At 29.2% G+C, this 23,704-nt stretch overlaps 2 protein-coding genes and 1 non-coding gene across 3 annotated transcripts; 2 read left to right on the forward strand and 1 right to left on the reverse strand.

The window, feature by feature from the left end:
- The first annotated feature begins 955 nt into the window (after positions 1-955).
- On the forward strand, positions 956-4,814 carry LOC107014796 (G2/mitotic-specific cyclin-2-like). The gene is made up of 11 exons (XM_027915662.1): positions 956-1,167; positions 1,564-1,687; positions 1,796-1,852; positions 1,951-1,996; positions 2,395-2,550; positions 2,625-2,747; positions 3,375-3,464; positions 3,562-3,783; positions 3,877-3,975; positions 4,061-4,239; positions 4,332-4,814. Exons 1-11 carry the CDS (start codon positions 1,113-1,115, stop codon positions 4,474-4,476), a joined length of 1,296 nt encoding a protein of 431 aa, XP_027771463.1. The 5' UTR covers positions 956-1,112; the 3' UTR covers positions 4,477-4,814.
- A 7,672-nt stretch (positions 4,815-12,486) lies between these two features.
- On the forward strand, positions 12,487-15,636 carry LOC107012734 (probable acyl-activating enzyme 2). The gene is made up of 2 exons (XM_015212650.2): positions 12,487-12,871; positions 13,800-15,636. The coding sequence occupies exons 1-2, from the start codon at positions 12,545-12,547 to the stop codon at positions 15,240-15,242; spliced, it is 1,770 nt and encodes a 589-aa protein (XP_015068136.1). The 5' UTR covers positions 12,487-12,544; the 3' UTR covers positions 15,243-15,636.
- Positions 15,637-20,862: 5,226 nt separating this feature from the next.
- On the reverse strand, positions 20,863-20,946 carry TRNAL-CAA. The gene has a single exon. It is a non-coding gene; the product is annotated as a tRNA-Leu (tRNA).
- Positions 20,947-23,704: the final 2,758 nt, after the last annotated feature.

A 23,704-nucleotide genomic window follows, 5' to 3' on the forward strand; every position in this document is an offset into this window, starting at 1 on the left:
GCAAAGAACAAGAGATGAAAGAATACTTTCACTTTAAATAGCATATTTAATAATCGTACAAAAATTAATATATGAACCATGTTTCAACCTCAAAGGTAGAGATTGTTTGCTAGATCCTTGACTATAAAAAAAAAAAAGAAGCCCAAAATAATCTAATCAATTTACACGTTTTGATCGTTCGAACCAAAAACAAGAAATGAAAGAATACAATTAATTATGATAAATTAATATGTACTTTTACTCTATTAAATCACTCAACCAATTGTAAAGGAGTAGGAACGTAGGTCCCCTTCAATCAATTTGCTTGTGCATGTTGTTTATCTACCGCAAAACCTTCATTCTCGACGCCAATAAAATGAAGCTATGAAACAATAACATATTCAGCATAATCAAATAAAGTGATATCCAGAAATGATAGAGTATACACAAACCTTACTTCTACCTCAACGACATAGAGTCTGTTTCCAATAAATCCTTGACTCAACTAATTCCGCATTAAAAAAGAAAAGTTACGAGAGTACAAAAATAGCAAGTTATAACAAAAAAACAACACGTACTAACATAAACATAAACTATAACATATTAAATAAGATAATCAATGTACAAGAAATCAACAAATATTAACACAAATCGAATCAAGACAAGAAACTACACGAGTACTACAACTACTAAAAAAACTGACAATAAACCGTCGATGCTCTGTCTCATCTACAACCTCCTGTCTAATATTATTTCCTCATCAAGCTAAAACCACGCCATATCCTAAATTAAATTAATTCGATATAAACACCTGGTACAAATAAAGCGCGAAACTCCAATCATTCCATTAAAGTTAATAAAAAAAAGGTTTCCTAATTTTGAAAGCAACGTCTCCTCCACATGCCAACCAAGGTGACCGTTATGCCTTTTTTTTGACGCTCTGATCCAACTAGCCGTTTCATTTGAAAATAAAATCCCCCCCTTTCTGTATTCCTACTGACAAATCCCCCTCATTGCCTTTTTCTCTCAGTCCCCATCTCTACAGTTTTTTGAAGAAAAAAAAACCCAAAATTGGGTTTTTTGGTTCTTGATTTTTGGTGGGGTGGTTGATTCTTGAAGAAATAATTGAGAAAATGGGTGTTTCTAATGAGAACAATCCTATTATGACTAAACCCACAAATGGTCAAGGTAAATGTAGTTTAAAGATTCAATCTTTGTTTAATTTTCCACATTTTTGGGGTTTAAAGAGATTAAAATCAGCTAAGATTTGTGTTAATTAGTTTTTGGAAATCAGTTTTCTGGGTAGTAAAAAAAATCCCAAGATTGTTTTTTTCTTTTTTCATTTTTGATTCTTGATTTTTGGTGGGGTGATTGATTCTTGAAGAAATAATCAAGAAAAAGTGAAAAAAAGGGTGTTTCTAATGTGAACAATCCTATTATGACAAATCCACTATAGCTTAAAGATTCATTTTTTTTTTTGGAAAATTTCACCAATTTTGGGTTTTATGAGGTTAATATCAGCTAAGAGTGTTGTTTGTTAGTTTTTGGAAGATGGGGTTTTTGAAAGTTTGTTTCTTTTTTCAGAAATGGGAAACAGAAAGTTTGGAGTGGAGACGAGGAACAATCGAAGAGCATTGGGTGTGATTAATCAGAATTTTGTTGGAGTTAATCAATATCCTTGTGTTGTTAACAAGAGAGGAATATCTGAGTAAGTTCCCAGCTTCAATCTCTTTAGATTTTTTCATATATATTTTTAGGGGTTTTCATTTTTTTTGTTAATGTTGAGCTGATTTGGGTGATTTTCTTCATCTAACAGAACTAATGGGATCTGTAACAAGAATCATCCTATTCCAGCTCATCGACCAATAACAAGGTTAGATAATAAATAGTCAAATTCAAGTATTTTCATTCCATTTATTTGAGGACCATATTCTTGTAATCAAACTGACATGTAAATTTTTCAAAATGAAGGAAATTTGCTGCACAAATTGCTAGCTCCCAGCAGCATTATACTGAGGTACTATTCATAAGCCTAGTGTTCCCACAAATGGGGTTTGGTTAGGGTAGAGTGTATACGGATCTTTTTATATATTTCATGGATTCTTGAAATACTGAGGTTTCATTGTAGTTTATTTAGTGTTATAAGTCGTGTAGGTGTAGCCAGGATTTAAATTTATGTATAATGTGTGTACATATATAATGAAATTGGATTCTTGAATTATTGAGATGTCATTGTGGTTTTGTATAATGGTTTAACTTGCGTGGGCGTAGCCAGGATTTCAATTTATGAGTTCTAGATTTTAGAACGATGACTTTAAATGCTACTAATCAAGAGAAAGTTTTATATGTGTACTTATTTAATGAATTTCTCGACCTCCCGCCCCTTGTTAACCGTAGTACAATGATGTCTAACAGGAAACCAAGAAACCAAAGTTAGCAGCTGAAAATTTTAGTGTATGGGAGGATGTACCTATAATAGATGTTGATGAATATGAAGCAGCAAAAGACCAGCCTGTTCCTATGTCTTTGGAACAAACTGAGACAGTGTCACATGATAACAAGACTCAAATGGTAAGAGTTGAATTTGATCCTTTTGGCAAGTATTTTGGGAATTTTAGATAGCTAATGGTCATAAATTTTCTCAGGAGATTGAGATGGAGGATATATTCGAGGAGACCGCGATAGATATTGACAGTGATGATGCAAAGAATCCACTTGCAGCTGTTGACTATGTGGAAGATCTGTATGCTTATTACTCAAAAATGGAAGTAAGTCCAGCTGACCAACACTTTTAGTACCTTAAAGAGACTTTTACAGCTTTACCAACGTGAATTTGATATATAGTCGGGCATATCTACACAATATCTGAAGAGGTTCAAAATGAATTCCCTTTCTTCGAAAGATTATATTGTGCAAATAGGGTAAAGAAACAATACCATTGTCGTAAGAGAAGCTTCCGGTGGGAGCTTAAAGTGACTAGAAAATTGCTTTTAGGTCCAGGTTCTAAGATGAGTATTGATATCCCGCGTCTTACTTTAAATGATGTTTGAATTTATTTGAAATGATTAGAGCTGTGTTTCACATGGTAGTTGTTGAATGTTCGCATGATAGAGAATTCAGGTGATAAACAGTACATGTTAGTCCCAATGGCCTTGCACAATTATTTAAAGACTTGTGAGAGGTCAAGGTTTTGATAGATCACTGGATAATAGTAGTTTTTGTTCAAACTAAACAATATGTTTGACCTAAGTATTTCTGAATGGTTCTGTCATATTATTCAAATAGTTCCTGATGAAAAAGAATGTGGTTTTTGATGAGTTTAAATTTGGTTCTTGATGAAAAAGAATGTCATTCTTCTTATTCACATTTGACTAAATAATGATCACTATATTCAGGTCAGCAGCCGGATATCGCCAGATTATATGGCACAACAGTTTGACGTTAACGAGAGGATGAGATCTATACTAATAGACTGGCTCATTGAGGTACTTAAACTTTTACTCCCAATTGAAGCGTATAAAGGAGACCGCAAAATATTTGGTTACTTGATTGTCATATTGATTGCTATTCGTAAATGAATAGGTACATCACAAGTTCGATCTAAGGGAAGAGACGTTATTCCTAACTGTTAACTTGATAGATAGATTTTTGGAGAAGCAATCTGTTGTGAGAAAGAAGCTACAGCTTGTTGGACTGGTTGCCACGCTACTCGCGTGTAAGTATGAGGAGGTTACTCTCCCTGTGGTGGATGATTTGGTGTTCATTTCGGATAAAGCATACGCAAGGAAGGAGGTTCTTGAACTGGTAGCTAACAATGATATTTCTATCGAATGTCAACTCTTATTACTGCATTTTCTCAACTATTACTAAAAGATATCATGTAATATTTCCCCGCAGGAAAAATTGATGCTCAACACACTCCAGTTTAATATGTCCGTTCCAACACCATATGTTTTTATGAGGAGATTTCTTAAGGCTGCTCAATCAGATCGAAAGGTTAGTAGTGACAGAGTCTTGGGAATTTTTGATATTCTTGATTGTTACATTCTCCTAACTTTGTGGTATACTCCTTTTACAACAGCTTGAGCTACTTTCATTTTTCTTGATCGAGCTTTGCCTTGTGGAATACGAAATGCTTAAATTCCCACCATCCTTTATCGCTGCTGCTGCAATCTATACAGCTCAGTGCACACTTTACGGTGTTAAACAATGGAGCATGACGTGTGAGTTGCATACAAAATACTCAGAAGATCAACTTCTGTGAGTGAACTTTTCATACATTTCCACGTTGTGTGATGATTGTAACTAAATTCTTTCTCAAACTGAACCCTCTTTTTTCGTGCTTATTTTAGGGAGTGCTCGAGATTGATCGTGGGGTTCCACAAAAATGCAGCAACAGGGAAACTAACAGGGGTACATAGAAAGTACAACACATCTAAATTTGGTCATGCAGCAAAATGTGAGCCGGCTCATTTTCTTCTTGAGCAGAACCAATAAGAGGACGGACGTACATGTATAGTTTTTACTAACTTTACGTGACATCTGTAATTGGTTTGGTCTGATTTATATGATATTGTTGGAGTAACTCTACTTAAAATAACTCAGCAACTGTTGTTGCCCCGCGGAATTTGACAACTATTTTACTTGGATTAGCATAGCTCATTGTAAAACAACTTTGGGTTGTTTCTGTTCAGCTTGGAAACATAACTGAATTGTGTTCTTTTTTCTCTTTTCACAACATTTAATAAAATGTTTAGATATTTACCTCCGCCTCGTGAAGATAGAGAAAGGTTGTGTTTGATTGAATACATGAAAATATTTGTGTTTATCAGCTACTAAATGTTGAGTGAGAATGTAAAGATCCACTTGTTATCAGAGACGGAAATTTGAGTTTTGAATCCAAACTTAACGAAAAATATGATTTCCCTTCCGACCTTGTAAGTTATTTTTTGTTATAATCTTGGTGTTCAGATCAGCTTTTGTATGTATACCTAGATTAATTGCACGAGACACCATAACTCTGTCCACCAAGGCTAGGACATTGAGAAGAATGACCTAGTGTTTTTTGTATCCGCTTGAGAATTGAACCTACGACCTCATTTCTCAACTGTTCCTTAGCCTCTTAGACTGCCTTGCCTGACCTTGAGCTCTTCGCTTCTCAGGATGAATTCATCTCATGTTTGGGTTGGGAAAAGATCGCGGAATAACTATAATCCGGAATTAGCTATCCTGGGATGATTGTAGTGTTAGTTTTACTAGTTGCATATTTTGAGATGGTAAACACATTGTTTCATTCTTTGAGACTATATAAGAAAAAATGTGTTGATGTTGAACATGTTATCTTCATATCTGGTAGTTTGGTGCAAAGTCTATATGAGATTTGATAATTTGGAACTTTTTGAATTGTCATATTAATTTGCATTTCTATTATCGAAAACGAACAAAGTTAGAAATAAGGTCTACATACATCTTACTCTATTCAGATTCTACTAATTTCATTGTGAACTTAAAAAAAATTATATGTATTTGAAATCTTACTCTATCCAGACTCTACTAATTTCATTGTGAACTTAAAAATTATATGTATTCGAAATCTTGTAATTTCGTATAATCACAAATATTTTTTTAAAAAGACATGGAAATGTGCGGTTAATTTAATGCAATCATCTTAGAATATTGTACTTTTCTTTTGAATTATGATTCGCTTATTGGATAGTTATCAACAGGATACAGTTCATTAATAGTCACATAATTGTGATTTTTTAAAATTAATACTATAAACTTTTAACTGTTATAAATATATTAAATTAAGTGAATTGTCCATTAAGCTTATCATAAACTTATCCTTATCATGAATATGTATTTCCAAGGTGACATGAACCTTTTTGGGATATATATGTATCTACTAATGTGACATTAAACATGACGACCTTTTGGTTGATTTCTCTACCTATAAATAGAGATATCATTCACCATTGTAATATACATTTGAATAAGAAGAAAAATTCCCTTCTTCATCTCTATATCTTGTCTTCTTCTCTTTGTACTTATATTGCTATAATCTTGATTTCATAACACGTTATCAGCACAAATATGCTCTAAAAGTTATAGCACTTCGCAAAAGTGTTGTAGTTGAAACAATTGTGAGCAGGAACATGTTCTATTTATTTTTTCTTGTTACATATTTATATTTTCAAAAGTTCCTCTTATACTAATAATTTATTTTAGTATATGTGTTATATGAAAAGGTAAAACATGTTGGTTTGTTTTAATTTAACAATTTTATACATTGGTTTGTGATTATACTAACAGTTCTTTATTTCAGAAAAGAATTGAAGGATAAAAGAAGTAAATTTTCATGTTAATTTTCTTAGTGTTAATTATGAGGAACTTATTAATATTTATAATTGCGAGAGGTGAGAAAACTTTCAATCTTACTTTGACTAAATTTGTTTCTATAACTCTTGATTTCATTTAAAGGCTCATGGTTGAGTTCTATTGATATTGACTTATATGACATTGATTGAAGGGTAAGACGATGGATTCAAGTCTCATCGCACCAAAAGGGTAAGACATTTGGTTAAAGTCCGGATGCAGATAATGAAAAATATTTGAGGATAAGACGATGGATTCAAGTTCTATCGCACCAAAAGGATAAGACATCAATTTGAGTTTTGATGCACCATGATGATAAGAATTGAGTTCAAGTCCCATAGAATTTGGCCTAACACGCCTTATATGGATAAGACATTGAGTTTGAGTCAATACCATAGTAATGATATAATGATGACTAAGACTTTGATGAAAAGCCTTGAAATTCGTCCTATTGAATTTGCTCCATTCCTTGAAAAGAATGTGGTAGCAACATATGATAACTTTGAAATCCGATGTTGACTTGCTCCATTCTATCGTATGAATGTTGTAACAGTAAATAATTAGTCTGAAAGATGACAAATGATTAACGATATGAAAAAAGGCATGAAATGACGAAATTATAATAGTCATCGTTGTGGTAATTATAAAAAGAAGAACACTATGAGTTCTCCAAATAGTCCTTCAAAATGTGAAGGCAATTTTTATTATCAAAATGGTATGAAAGATCATTGAACTTGTGAATGTTGTCAACTCAATAATTTGACAAGTTTATAAATCCTCCATAAAAAGACAAAAAGATAAAGTGATGATACACTTGATCTTTCAAAGTGATGTTGAGGTGTGTCATGAAATTATGATGAATTTTAAAATCCATGAGAATGTACTTATAATGCAAATATGAAGTACATATAAATGATTAGTTCATTCCTTGAAGAGAATGTGACTTGTGATGAGTATCGTGAATGCTCGACCATTCTATAAGAGAATGAGTCAAGATGTGATAAAATCATTATGAGTAACTCACCTTATGGGAGGTTTGAAAAAAAATGATATATGCCAAAACTCACATCTACGGGAGGTCTGAGAGGAAATAAATTTTATTTGGCAGAAATGGCTAATGGTATTGTAAGTTTATACGTCACTATGGTATGTTTATTGTGAACTATCGAAAGAGTAAAAGAAAGAAATAGTTCTTGCCTATAAGGGTTGTGGTCATTATTGTGTGGTAATACAAATTTGTCATTGGTTGTGTACCTATGGTACAACAAAAGTAAAGCAAGAAACACGTCTTGCTCGTAATGTTTTGACCATGACAATAATGATATAGTTTCTCCTTGAAGGAGATGCTCACAATAGGAATGGTGTCATACAATATGTGATAGTACACAAAATTAATAGCAAGCTCTAACGAGTTGTATTATTATCAGAGGAATAATAATGGGGTTGTAGTAAGTCTCAAAAGAATTTTTTTAAGTTTCGGATGAATTGAAAATAAATATCGAGACTATAAATCACTACAACCGAAGGGGTTATAAATATTTATGTAAAAGAGTACTCATTGATTCCTCTTGTTTGTTGCACACAAACGTGGGCATGCTAATGAAATCACATGCGAAAGTAAATTATAAGTGTACTGAAATAAATATTAGTTGGCATGACCGGTTGACCATTCTGGTTTAAATGTGATGCAAATGTAATTGAGAATTCATGTGGATTATATGATGAAGAAATAAAAGACTCTTCAAGAATTCTCATGTGTTGCTTGTTCTCTTCATAAAATGATCATTGTACCAGTTAAGGTTGGGATTGTAATTCCCTAAAAATTTTGGAACATATAAAAAGGTGAATATGGGTTCGTTCACCTGTCATGTGGATCATTTGCAACTATATGATCGATTGCATCTATGCGATGGTCACATGTATTTTTTTGTCAACTTACAAATTGGTTTTTGTAAGGTTGTTTGCTCGAATTGTTAAAATTAAGAGCACAATTCCAAACTATGAAATTGTATTGATAATGCTGGTTGATTTAGCAGAAATTGTATGCCTCCAATTATACCTAAATCATGGTTATGAGAACAAAACTCCCAATTATAGCTAAATCATGGTTATGAGAACAAAACTCCCAAATGAGATTTGTTATGTAACATGTATCAACACATGTATGCATCAAGCCAACAAGGTTTCCCCATTAAAATTGGTTCAGGGTGAGGAATCAAATAATTTTCATCTAAAAGGTTGAATGTGCGGTTATGATCTAATTGCTCCACCACGCACAAAGATGAATTTCCAAATCAGGTTGGGATGAATGTTAGATTTGCTAACATTAGGGGAGAGATGATTGACAACTGAAAATTATGTGTCAGGTTAATTATGAATTATTTAGATCCTCGCTAAATAAATATGTGAACTTAAATTAATACTAATTCAACAAAATACAATTCATTAATAGTCACATAATTGTGATTTTTTAAAATTAATACTATAAACTTTTAACTGTTATAAATACATTGAATTAAGTAGATTGTCCATTAAGTTTATCATAAACTTATCTTTATCATGGATATGTATTTTCAAGGTGACATGAACCTTTTTGGATAGGAATGTATCTATTAATTAATGTGATATTAAACATTGTGACCTTTTGATTGATTTCTCTACCTATAAATAGAGATATCATTCACTATTGTAATATACACTTGAATAAGAAGAAAAGTTCTCTTCTTCATCTCTATATCTTGTCTTCTTCTCTTTGTATTTATATTGCTATGAGTTTGATTTTATGATCTGACCTAATTTTTCAAAGTTGTATAGTTAATATAGATTGGAATTACAGTTTGTTGGATAAAAAGAAATTAAATTTTATATATTAGTTTGTTGTGCAACAAAAGGTAGTTGGAGTATTAGAAGTAATAATGTTCTCATATTTTTTTTTATCATTAATTGTTTGATTAGATTTTTTTTTTTTTGGGGGTGGGGAGTGGGGGTGAGGAGGAATATATTTTGATGAGATTTTGAGGAAAAAAAGAAAAGAAAATATATGAATAAAAAGATAAAAGATTTCTTACTCTTTTAGTGCATATGGAAGTATATTAATGAATTATGTCTATTTATACACGACTGGATTTTGTCTTTTAATTTGATCTATTTTGAATAGCAATTCCTTAGCTTCTTCGTATTTATATTGGATTAGTCGCGTCTCAATTCATATTATATAATATTTTAATATTTATTTTGAATCTAAAATAGATATTTTTTTTCCTCGTAAATCAAGAGGTATCTTTAATTTTTAATTCTTATTTAAATAAGTGAATTTATACTATCAAGAAATAATATATAGTAAAAGCACATTCTTTTTAAGTGTGAATGAATTTCTTAAGGAATTTAACAAATTAAAAATATACGAAAAGTGATAATTAATGATTTGTGAAGTGATATAACTTATTTTTTAAGAATTTAAGAGACTTTTTATATTTATCAAATTTTTAAGAGCATTTTGACTAACGAATGTTTCTTTCAAATTATAATTTAATTTTTGGATATTTGCAAATAAATGAAAAGAAAAAAAGTAAATATCTTCTTTTCCTGCCAAAAGAGGGTGAATTCTCATGTACATCAAATATTTAACTCCCTTAACTAATTTTGAATATAAAAACTATTTAATAATTTTTTTTTCTGAAATGGAACCTTAAGCGGCACAAATTTAAAATAATTAAACTTCAGTATAAATCCAAACAGTAAGTAGAAAATTTAAATAAATGAAATCACACTTTCAACTCCTTCAAATTAAGGGGACATATCGTATGGTATTTAAAATATTATTCAATGATTTTAGGTAATCGATTTTTTAAAACATTATATTATTATATCAAATTAATTCAAAATAATTTAATATTTTAAAATTTAATTTTGATATTTTATGATATGATGGTACAATAATAATAATCTTTTTGATTTCGATTAGTTTAAATATGCTCATGTCATCAATAATTATTATTCCAATTTCCAAAAAATATCTCCATTATATTATTCATTTATACTAATATAAAAGTATTTAAAAAAAATTAAACAATTCCTTTTATTAATTAATAAAAAACATTTTGATCACCATAGAATATGTAAAGTCCAGTGTCGTATAGCCAATCCTCTAATAGAATTGTGAGATGTAGTTTTCTATTACGTAATAATAGTATTTTTATATAGTATTTGTTTGTAATAATATAATATAAGATATATGAATAATATTGTAATTAAATATTTTGAACAGACATTTAGTATTTTGTTATTTTTTCTATGAATACCAAATACTCCACCAAATATTTGAAAAATACATACTAAAATGTAGTATAAAATATTATAATACTAAAATCGTTATCTAGGAAAAATAATTCAATTAATTTAATATGATAATTCGAAATCTATTAAAATATATGTACACCTCAACTTCATATTTTATCCTAGTTAATCATATTATTATTAGGATAATTATCGACTAAATATTGGATGCTATATTTCACTAGCTTTGATTTATTTAAGTTGGATTTAGTCATATATACTTGATGCATGGTTTATTATTTTATGTCCAAATTTGACATAAAATAATAAAAATTCGAATTATCTGGCATATTAATTAATATATATCATTGAAGTCATTTTGTCCATTCAAAGTACCTAATTAAATATTTTATGTGGTCCAAAAGTTGGAATAAACAAATCATGTTGACGTTAATCCTAACGTTATTCTTATCTAAAAGTTTTTAATTAATTTAATCTCTCATTTATTGGTATATTATGATTTTAATTTCTAAAAATATCTAATTAAGCATATTAAAATTTTATATTAGTTGAAAATCACACACTTATAATTCTCTTGCTTAGTGATGTTTATTATAAATTTATTGTAAACACTAAATAGAGTTAGAATATAGTTTACAAATTTGACTGAGCACAATAATTTTGATTCAAATATTTTATTTTTTTATTTTTTTTATATAATATAATAAATAAATAACTAAATTAAAATTCTATAACTTAAAAATGATACGAGTTTTGAATTTATGAATTTCAACATCTATCTTTATCTATAAATAATTAAAATAACATATTTTCTATCTGAATTGATGAGTTCCAACACCTAACTTCGTTTATAAACAATTGAAAATTAAATATATTAAGGTATAATGGAGTATATATTACAAAATAAATTATTTTAATGACATGTGATTAGGTGTGGCTAAACATTGAAGAGTTGAATCCGACTCAAACAACTCAATTAACAAATCACGATTATTTTTTATAGGATTTTTTTCTTTTTAGTATTGTAAAAAAAAAAAACTTAATCAATTTCGTTCAAGCTAAAATACATTTTAAACAAATCTTGATTGAGTTGACGCAATTTTATTTTGCTTTTTTAGTATTTTGAAAAACTTATCTGAGTTACATTTGATATCTAGATCTAATTAAACACATTAGAAAAGGGTAAAATAAAAGGTCTTCACAAAAATCAAAACGATTAAGGTGTACTTATACTTTGTTTGTATAATTGTTGTATATTGTTTCATAATGTATTGTATTATTTTAAAGAATACGAATAGACTTTATCGTTCTCCGTCGTTATATAATATTACATATTCATAATTTTGAGTGTTAAACCTACAACAAAAAAGAGAGTCGGATACATAGTAAATTTTTATGAGAAAGATATGATAAAAGATAAAATTTGTATATTAAAATAATAATAAAAAGATAAAATGAGAAGAAAATACTAAGGTTCATAGTAAAATTATATGAAAGTAGGATAAAAGATGAAATATAATTATTAAACAAGAAAAAAAACGAAATGAGAAGAAAATATTAAAGTAGCGATGTAATCACACCAAATAACGATGAACTTAAATAATACGATACGATAAATTTAAATAACAATAAAAAAATAAACATTACAATCAAACTAACAATATAATACAATTCAAATAAAATGTTAATACACTAAATTTAATTCCAAATAATCCAATACATTTAAAATTAATTAATATTCCTAATCAAACTTATCTAGAAATTATTATTCCTTATTACTCGTACCAAACGAACTTTTAATCTATAAATAATAATAATTCCTAAGTTTATCTTCAACTACACATTGCTTCTTTTAAGTCTTCCAATTTCTTCAAAATTTTTCAATCACTCTTTCATGATGAATCAATTTTTCAAAAACTCAAGATTGGTTTTTGGGTTTTTCAGTTCCATTAAAATCCACTCAAAAACTACAAAATTGAGTAGTAGGGAATGTAGCAATCTGTGTGAATCTTGGAAATCAATGGAGGGTTTTGTTAAATGTAGTGCAAATTTTGAACCATTGACACCTTTAAGTTTCTTGGAAAGAGCAGCTAATGTTTTTAGGGATACAACTTCTGTTATTTATGGTGAAAAATTGAAGTATAATTGGGAACAAACTCATAATAGATGTGTTAAACTTGCTTCTGCTCTAGTTCATTTGGGGATTTCTCATGGTGATGTGGTAAGTTTTTTTTTTTTTTGAATTCAGTCATGTATTATTTGAGTGGTTTATACTTGGTTTGATTCGGCTCGAAATTTAAAAAAGAATATTTTTAATAGGAGTAAAGTCTGTATATGAAAAAAAAATTATGCTAATTTAGTATTTAATATTGTATTATTTGATTGTTTTATATCTGATTTGATATGACATGAAATTTAAGAGTTGGTGCCAATTTGGAATTCAATGTTGTATCAATTGAGTGGTTTATATTTGGTTTGATTTGGCACGGAATTTTAAGAAAAAAAATGATTTTTAGTTGGAGTAAAGCCTATGTATGTCATATGCAGATTAAATTTCACTCGTGGAACTACACTGAATATGTTAGTCTAGACATGTTATTCTATGGGCTATAAAAGTAAGGGGGTGCAAGAGAGCTCATTCGAATCTCCGTCGCAGGAAAATTACACTTTTGTGTCATTTGAGAAGTTTATTGGTTAATGTGGTGTATATTTGATTTGGTACGAAATTTAAGAAAGAAAGTATTCCTTCTGTTTTAATTTGAAGTGTTTAGTTTGATTGAATGCGGAGTTTAGGAATGTTAAGGAAAACCTTTTAATCTTGTGATATAGGTGAAGGTAGAGTCGGAGTTTGAAGCTTATGAGCTCTGGATTCTAATCTTTTTAAGTTATTGAGTTTTAAATTAATAATTCATACATATCTGATGGATTTTTCAGTCAATGATACAGTGTTTCCACCAAAGTTACTAGGTTCGTCCGAATCTATAACCAATACTCTAGCTCCGCCCCTGCTCGTGATTTTTCGGGGATGGAGGTGGGGTAAGATACATGTCAACTGCTCTATGATCAGTAATCTGTCTTTGTATCAGGAGTTTACAATGTTGCATAGTGTTGAATCTTGATGTTGACTTGTTTTGGAATATGTTTTGTAGGTTGCAACTCTGGCTCCTAATGTACCGGCAATGCAAGAGCTACATTTTGCAGTACCGATGGCTGGAGCCGTTCTTTGTACATTAAATACGCGACATGATTCAGCTATGTTATCGGTACTTCTGATGCATTCGGAAGCAAAGGTCATATTTGTGGATCAGAAATTGCTCGAAATTGCTCAAGGAGCATTGGCTCTCCTTGCTGACAAGAAACAAAATCTGCCTCTTCTTGTTGTGATCTGTCAAACTGATGAATCCCCTTCTGTTGAAAACTTAAACCCTCGTGATCACGATTATGAAAGTCTCCTCGGAAGTGGGGATAGCAATTTTGCTATAAGATGGCCGAGAACAGAATTTGATCCTATTAGTATTAACTATACTTCAGGTACAACGTCCCGACCCAAAGGAGTTGTTTACAGTCATAGAGGTGCGTATCTCAATACCATTGCCAGTTTTTTGCTCCACGAGATGAGTTTGTTCCCTGTTTATCTTTGGACTGTTCCGATGTTTCACTGCAACGGTTGGTGCATGATTTGGGGGCTTGCAGCGTTGGGTGGCACGAATGTTTGTCTTAGAAATGTCTCTCCTAAAGACATATTCGAAAACATTTCATTGCACAAAGTCACAGATATGGGAGGGGCACCAACTGTGTTGAACAAGATTGTGAATTCGCCCCCGTGTGATCTAAAGCCACTCCCTCACAAGGTTAAAATAATGACAGGTGGTTCACCGCCTCCTCCGCAAGTTATTGCCAAAATGGAGGAGCTAGGATTCAAAGTAAATCACTTATACGGACTAACAGAGACATACGGTCCAGGTACGTCTTGTTTGTGGAAGCCCGAGTGGGATTCTTTACCTCCTGACGAAAAATTTGTACTGAAAGCAAGACAAGGAGTACAACATCTTTGCTTAAAAGAAGTCGATATACGAGATTCTACCACCATGGAAAAAGTGCCTGCTGATGGTAAAACAATTGGAGAGATCATGTTTAGAGGGAATACAGTAATGAGTGGATACTTAAACGATACGAAAGCAACAGAGGAAGCTTTTAAAGGCGGATGGTTTCACAGCGGTGATCTTGCTGTGAAACACCCCGATGGTTATATAGAAGTTAAGGACCGGTTGAAAGACATTATTATCTCCGGTGGGGAAAACATAAGCACGGTTGAGGTGGAACGAGTTTTGTATAGTCATCCAGCAGTTGTTGAAGCAGCAGTAGTCGCAAGACCAGATAACCATTGGGGTCAAACACCTTGCGCGTTTGTGAAGTTGAAGGAAGGATTGAGTGTTGACGATCAAGAAATCATCAATTTTTGTCGAGATAATTTGCCTCATTACATGGCACCTCGGACAGTCATATTCGAAGATATCCCTAAGACTTCGACAGGGAAGATACAGAAATTTATCTTGAGGGAGAAAGCGAACGCGTTGGGTAGTATTTTCTAGAGTGAAATGAAGCAGCAGCACTTGGCTTTGCTGAAAAATCTTAGTATCAATGTGTTGATAAATGTATCTTTGCATTCTCCTGCAAAGTGTTGGTACATTCAACTAAACATGGGAATTTTCCCTGTCTGAGTACTTTAAAAAATGAAATAGCAAAATTCGATCCAAATTTATCGTAATTGATTAGTTAACATGTTGGAAGTTAACTTCCAAGTGGCGGTGCCGTGCACCCGTTAGCTTCAAAAAAAATGTGTATATATGTATATCTATCTAAGGATGTAATTAGCAGTGTGATGTTGATACAAGTTAAGGGAACCATCTTGAGACTAGGGTTTGAATCCAGCTCAGGCCCTTTTAACTGTTTTTATTTAAAGTTTAGCTAGGTAAAATTGATGCACCCGAACTCTTTAAATTCTGAGTTCGGCTAAGCCACAAATTTCAAATAAGTTGGGATCGTTTAATTTTTATTGTTCATATCTCTCCATATATAATATAATCACATAATTGCACTTGCTATTTTAAAAGACAGGGAACATAAAGGTTCACCTAGGTTGGGAATGAAAAAAAAAAGATCTTTTGAATTGGTTTATTGAAGATATAATTAAATAAATAGCTCAGTGAGTGAAACGTGTGGATTGGGAGGATATCCCATCAATAAACTATTTCGTTAAAAATATAGTCAAGTAAATAAATCTTCTTGTTGATGGCAAAACAAGGCTCTTCTATTATTAGTCGTTGATATCAATAACCTCCCTCCATCCAACTACATAAGTTTCACGTGAATTCGATAACTTTTGTTTCGACTTTACATTAATTTGTATTAAGAAAATTTAATGTATCATTATGTAATGTATCAAAAAGGTATTATGATATATCATACATAAATCGTATCTGTGATACAACTACACCAAAAACTCAGATACAACAAAAGAAAAAAAAATAATACTATTATGTATAAATAATGGAAGTCTTGCTGAAGGACATAATATAACACATATGTTATAGCCTTTTATGAAATTTTCTTTTAAATAGATATAATTGGAGTTCAAAAAATTAAACACTATCAATCCATACATTTAATTGGGCCAATGTGTATTAAGCAAACCTTCAGTTGGCTCCCAATAAAATTTAGGGGAAATTTCATGGTAAAAAAATTAAAATTTAATAAGCCTCGTTAGTTACAGTTTGCCTAATTTATGCTTCATATTTATAGTTTATTTATTATGAATATTTTTTTTGGGTATAATTCGCTTGTCAAAATACAAACAAGGTAAGTATATATAAATTATATATTTATATATTTAGGAATTTTTCAAAATTTATACAAATTAAATGTATCGAAAAGATAATTATATATAAACTATGATAAGCATATACAAATTTTGGATTTATACAATTATGAAAATTCTAGATTTATACATTAGGAACCAAATTATACAAATTCTGAATTTATACAATCGAGGGTTGAGTTATACAAATTTTTAGATATGGGCCACATAGTTATGATAGTAAGTTTCAAATGATAATTTAATTAAAATATAATTAGATTAACTAACTAACTAGTATATGCTTACTTATCTGCATAACTTTCATTAAAACTTGATTAAGTGCCAACACTAACGACTAACTGTAAATTATAGTCTATTAAAAGTGCATAAACTTCAACATATAATAATTAAGGATTTACATTTACTAAATAAATTGCAAATAATCTCTCTATTTTACATTTGTGAGAAATATAATATTATTTTGTGATAATCTCATTTATTTTTGCTTTTCTTGAAGATTTATAATTTTTCCTCTTTTGCTTGTAAATTTTTATTGAGTCACGATAGAAATAAAGACTTTTTAAGTTTGTTACAATAAAATCTCTAAATATTACTTCTTTTATTCCATTTTATATGTCACATTTTTACTTTGCTCTTGCATTAAGAAATGATATAATTTTATCCTTCTAAATTTATTTAATGTTTTCTTAAGTCAACTTTATAATAAATGATGAATATATTTTCAAGATTAATCAATTGCTCTATCAAGGGTATAATAGGTAAAATATGATAGTTTATGCATAAATTTTATAAGACGACAAGTATTGTGGTCAAATTATTCATAAAAATGGATGACATAAAATGAGACAGAGAGTGATCTAAGAAGATTATTCATTAATTACGTATAATGATAACATATAAATAATAATAAATAACAAATTTTCCAAATTTAATGAATAGTAAGTTTAAATGTGCAAGAAAACACCTATATTAATGGCACATAAATACCAAGAGTTACAGTTAAGGGTGTATATGACTGGGTTGGTTCAGATTTTTCAAATACCAATTAAATTATTTGTGTTGAATTTTTGAATTTATAAACCAAATCAAACCAATAAAACTCGGGTTTTTCAACTTCAAATTTTTTTGAATTTTTTGGATTTTTTTGATAAGTATTCATACAAACATATAATTTACTTGTATTTTAAATATTTCTTTAGTCCTACCAAAATGCAACTATCTAAGTTATTTCTCAAGAAAATAACAAAAAATATGATATGATTAATGAAACTAAAATACCCAACAAAATAATAATAATAAAATCGTGTAAAATAAATATTGCAAATTAATAAGTCATAATGAAATTGATCATAATTTAAAGTACTAAATCACGCTAAACTAAATTTAGTAAGTATTAGTTACATGACTAAATATTAAAAGAAAGTAAAATTAGGTCATGTATTTTAATTGTCTAAATATATGTAAACTAAAAAACAAATATTCAATATTATTGTCATTCTTAGTGTTGAATTAATTTCCTTTTTGCATTAGTATTAATTTGATTTTTATTTAAACTTTATTATAATTACCAACATGTATGAACTATAATCTTTATTATATCATTAAGAATTCTAACTTCCAAACATGAAATAAATATATTAAAAGACAAAAACTATGAAAAAGTACAAGAGACATTTAAAAATTATATCGAAGTAAGTATTTTTACGTATAAAATAAAATTTAAAATTATACATATAATATCGGGTTGGTTTGGTCTCGGATTGTTTTTTTTTAGTTGAAACCAAACCAACCCAACTATAGTCGGGTTTTTTTTCCAACACTAAACCAAGTCAAACCAAACCACTAATCTGACTTTTTCGATTTGACTCGATTTGTGATCTGATTCGATTTACGGTTCGATTTTGTACAACCCTTGCTAGCTACCATCATTCTAATTCCTTTTGCATATAATATATATCCAGTAATATATATAATTTGAGTAAATTAATTGTGTATCTTATAGTTTTGGAGTAAATAAAATCATATGCGATATACACTTACAAAGATGATATCAGATTTCATTGCGCGACTCTTTTATGAACTTTGTTAATATGAAATGCTTTGTAACAATTATCTCTCGTTTTAAACTCTTATAATAACATAGTAAAATAGAATGATAAAGTACTACTTTATAAACAAAGGCCATATACAAACTATACAAGTGAAAAAATAAATAATACTAGTTCTATAAATTTATGTTTAAAATTTAAGATTTGTTCAAATATTTCATTCTCTTAAAAAGAAAAAATCATAATAAATAAAAAGAATTATGCATGAGAGAATTTTAATAGCTTGATTAATTGACTAACTAAACTTTCATTTATTGATCAGTAAGGATTTTGATTCCCCACCTTCTAATCACCTTCTAAATTTTTTCTAAAAAATAAAAAGAGAATATTTTTTTTTGTGTTGATTGCTTCGATCAATACATAATTGTGTAATCTTATTTTCTGACAAATGAAATAAGATAATATTAAATTCGGATTCTTGTAAATGTACGATCATAGTACAATGAATCATATTCAAATAATTGAGTATCTAAGGACGTGATTTTAGTAATTAGTGAATTGAAAATTGTAAAGTTTCGAAATTTAAATTAATTTTAATAGAGACAAATTAAATATATTCGATGTGTGTTTGGTATGGAAGAAAATATTTTTTAGAAGATGTTTTTTTTTAAAATGTTTGATCGATGAAAATATTTTCTTTATGAAAATAAGTTCCTTAAAAATGAAAACAATAATTTCCTTGATAGGTAAAACAATTTACATAAATGCAATTGCAAGTTCATTATATCTTTCCTACTCACGAACGTAACACCCCCACCCCCTCCCTATCCTTGATCATCCCAATCCCTGCCATCCCCGAGGCGCTAATTGCAATGGTGAATTCAGAATTTTCACTGAGAGTTTGAAAATTAAAATGTAGCGCTCACGATTTAAACTTGGAATTTCAAGTGAATTTTGAACCTCCAAAATCACTGACCCAACCTCTAGTCTAGTGTTCAAATGTTCAAAATATACGGGGTCATTTGGTGTGGAGGATAACGCCAAATAAGTTATCCCTCCCTTCAGTGATATAGTAACCTCGGAATAAAATAGGTCAGACGAATATATCACTCTTTTTATATATTCATATTATTTCTAATACATGTATATTTCACACAATCAGTATTCCTTATACAATGTATTTTTGGTTGAACACCCTTGCCCTCTCGTAGATCTCAATTCATTTGTCTAATTTGATGGACAATGTTACTTAATACATGTTGTCAGTGATATTAAAAGAACCAAATTATATTCCTATTATCAAAAAAAAAAATGCTCAAATTTTTCAAAGAATAATACTATAAGATTGATATACATGCATGAATCCTTTTACAATATTCATGTACTAAAGATTTCATGTCTTGTACGGTGGGACACCAAAAATGCCTTTGGTTTCAACCACATGATAATTATTGAGACAAATCGACAGAATAAAACATATTAATTTTTTTAATTTACTGTCAAAAATTATTCTAATCGAGTTTATTAATCATATATAAATTATTCTGTAGAGACATATTGTGTGTTTATATGTAACATTTTCTTTTTTAAAATGTGAACTATAATTAAATGTTTAGATTATCATAATTAATACTAACAGATGCTAAAGGGAAAAGATGGAAATAAGTAGTTATTTTTTTTTAATTAATTGATTAAAAGTAATAAGTAAAAGTGAAAATCTAATTTTAAAATAGTGCATAAATAAGCATGAATGGAGAGAGTAATTATAACCGTTCCATAACAAATAAAAGTGAAAATTTAATTTTGATGTATTATAATTAGTATACCAAAAATACATATTTAATGAGTATTATTTTGATGGGCGGTTTATAAACTGTTCTGACTCTATATTTGATAAACAAATTGATAGATAAGAAATATCACAAACTCACCAAATTTGAAAGATTTTAGCATAATGACTGTAAAACTTAGTTGAGAATTATGAGGTTTTAAGTTTGAATTCTAGTAAAGGTAAAATTATTACTTTTTTCGTCTCAATATATGTAATGTAATTTAACTGGGCACATAGTTTAAGAAATATAAAAAGAAAATTATAACATTTTCACAACTATCCTTATAATAGATAAAAAAAATTATCGAATAAACAAAACCCAATAGAAATAAAATGTTGATAGTATCATTAGATAATTATTTACAAAATAAAAAAAAAATATTTTTTAAAAATCGACTAAAAAGAAATCGTGAAGTTAATTGAGTTACCAATAAAACAAAATAAAGGGGAAAAAATGTCAGAAGTGGGATTTGAACCCACGCCCTCTTACGAAGACCAGAACTTGAGTCTGACGCCTTAGACCACTCGGCCATCCTGACTTTTATGATATAAATTTTAGGATAATTTTATTTAATAGTTTATTTGTGGCATTACCCAACGACCCTTTTTGATGTCACTATTTAATTCATCTTCCAAGTTGACCTGCCGAGAATTATTATTATGTAATTTGATTAACTATCTAAATTTTCACAGTTATATTTATTTTTGTAATTTTACTCCCATTTTTTCTTCTTCAAACCTCAATTTTTTATAATTTATTTTTATAAAAAAGAATCGTAATAATTATGATAAGAGAATAGATTCCATATATATTTTATAACTATTGTTGAAAAAAAAAGTGTTAGCTAATAAAGGAGATCTAGACAACATAACATAGAGAGGAAGTCTCTTATTATAGTAATAAGTACTTATTATTGTAATCAACATGTGATGGTAATGTATTATTTCTTTGGCCTACAAGGCCCTTAATAAATTCCACTTCTAATTTAATCTTTAATTGACATGGAATTGAATGATGTGTCTCACCTTAAACATATTACTATTAAAGATGCAACATTTAAATTTCAATAAAGAAAAGAAAAATTGGGGGTATTTCTTTAAATGTGTTTCGGTATATGTATTAGGGTTTGATTAAATTTTATGTTGTGCTTTGTAGGATTTATTTCTGGGGTGGGGTGGGATACGTTCTTAACATAATTATTTCCACGTCATATGGTGCTCAGATTCGAGACCTATAATTAAGGGTGGAGGGACCTTGAACCATATTCCCACCAAAGCTCTTTCAAGCTAGTACATAGCCAATTCCTTTTCTTTTGTGTACTGATCCGGTTGGTCATTTTTGAATATTTTCGTGAAATAATGTTTTTGCCCTCCCTATATCGATCTTAAATCCTTTATGTTTAATTTTGAAAGTTGGTTTCCAAGCTTTGAATAAAAAGTTGAGAATTTTGTAAGTTTTGGATTTGGAAAGGCTAAAGTTACTTAAAAGTGGGTTTCAGAGTCTTTTAGAGTTTCGAGTATCGGAATGGAATTTCGTCAATTTAGTCCAAATGTGGAATCTAATCTAGTAAAGTTGTCAGTTTTAGATTCAGAGTCTTTTTCAGGAATTGAGGTCCTAAGTTGAAAATTATTGAATTTTTTTTAGCCTTTGGATTTGACTTTGGTCAACACTCGGGGTTTAGATGCTTGGATCGAAATTCTAAAAGTTCCCTTGAATTTGGATGATGATTTTCGACCTTGGTGAGATCTTGATTGATTTTTGTGAGGTTTCCGAGCTTGAGTTAGCTTTTTTAGGCAGTATGTCACTCCTCTGTTCACTTTTAATTGTTAGGGTTTCTATTTTTACAATAAAACTATAAGAATTTTGACTAACATTTTAAGATGTATTTTTCAATCATATTGATATGCAAAAAAAATGTAATCTATAGTACTTTTCAAATAGTTTTTGAATATCTAATTTATTTTTTTAAAATATTGAACTAATGTAATCTAATCTAACTTTGAAAGTTAGCCAAATTGACTATTGAAAAGCGCAACATAACAAATAAAAGGTGGATGGAGGGAGTAGTTGTCACGACCCAAAATGAGTCGTGAATGGCATCCACACTTAACCTCCTAGGTGAGCAAACTAACAAATCTAAACCCCAACATATACCAATAGTTTAACTATGAATAACAAAAATAATGCGGAAGCTCCAAAACTTATTGAGTAACCAATTAAATAAGCTTCTAAAGTTTAACACTTATTATTCCTAAAATCTAAAAGTCATCACATCAAGGACATCTATCCTCATATTACCAAGTCTAAGAGTATTTAAGAAACCAAAATAAGCAAAAAGATGGTCCATGTCTGAAATTCAAAGACATCAAGACGTGAATGAGAGAATCCAGCACGAGCTAGAAATAATAGCTCACCAGTGGTTTCTTATGGTTTTCCGTATAAACCGGTCAATAAGATCTCAAATTCGTATTTTAGAGGTTCCATTGAGTTCGAAACATCGAATATAATCAATTTACTCATATGGTTTGTGTTTACAAAGTTCTAAACAAATTCCGAAGGTCCTTTCAATGATTTTTGTGTTAAAAAAATGTTAAAATATAAAATTAGTTATATATAATAAATCGGAAGAGTCAATATACAATAATCGAAAAAAGAGTTAAAATATCTTTTTTTTTAAAAAAAAAATTGAATGCAAAATATTCTCCAATAGTTTAATTTTAAAATACTTGTATTGCTAATTATTTAATTAAAATATACTTCTATTATTAATTGTTTAACACAAAAATATTTTTAGTGTTAACGATAAAGATATTTTAAAGCTAAACTATTATCAACAAAGTACATGAAAGCATTTCTTTTGATTAATATGTTTAGCATATTAATGTGTAAAAACAAAATTGATATGTTTAGCATGAAAAGAAAACATTTTGATTCAATTAAGTAACAAGAATTTCATTATATTGTGCATAATTTAAGGATATTTGATCATTTTTCCTATGATATTTCTATATGAAAATAAGAATTTCAATCTAATTTAACAGTGTAATTTTGAATGAAAAAGTATCAAGTTGATTTTGCACTCTAGAAGTTGATGGCTAAAATGTCATTTAACATAATTTCATAAACATGTTCTTTAACATAATTTCACCTGATAATTATATTCTTAACATGGGATATATACACAAGTAAACACTTAAATATATATAGAATTGAACAAGTAGCCACATATTTCCTATTTAACATTTTATGCATATTATGTCACGTAAAATATATATATATCTATTTTAATTACTCTA

This window comes from Solanum pennellii, chromosome 3, assembly GCF_001406875.1.
Source record: "Solanum pennellii chromosome 3, SPENNV200".
Lineage (NCBI taxonomy): Eukaryota > Viridiplantae > Streptophyta > Magnoliopsida > Solanales > Solanaceae > Solanum > Solanum pennellii.

Excerpts from the sequence above, each read along its gene's own strand:
- LOC107014796 (XM_027915662.1), top strand. The coding sequence starts at position 1,113 with ATGGGTGTTTCTAATGAGAACAATCCTATTATGACTAAACCCACAAAT. Across the intron at positions 1,853-1,950 it reads GCTCATCGACCAATAACAAG|GAAATTTGCTGCACAAATTG; the intron begins GTTAGATAATAA and ends TTCAAAATGAAG. Across the intron at positions 3,784-3,876 it reads GGAAGGAGGTTCTTGAACTG|GAAAAATTGATGCTCAACAC; the intron begins GTAGCTAACAAT and ends ATTTCCCCGCAG.
- LOC107012734 (XM_015212650.2), top strand. The coding sequence starts at position 12,545 with ATGATGAATCAATTTTTCAAAAACTCAAGATTGGTTTTTGGGTTTTTC. Across the intron at positions 12,872-13,799 it reads GGATTTCTCATGGTGATGTG|GTTGCAACTCTGGCTCCTAA; the intron begins GTAAGTTTTTTT and ends TATGTTTTGTAG.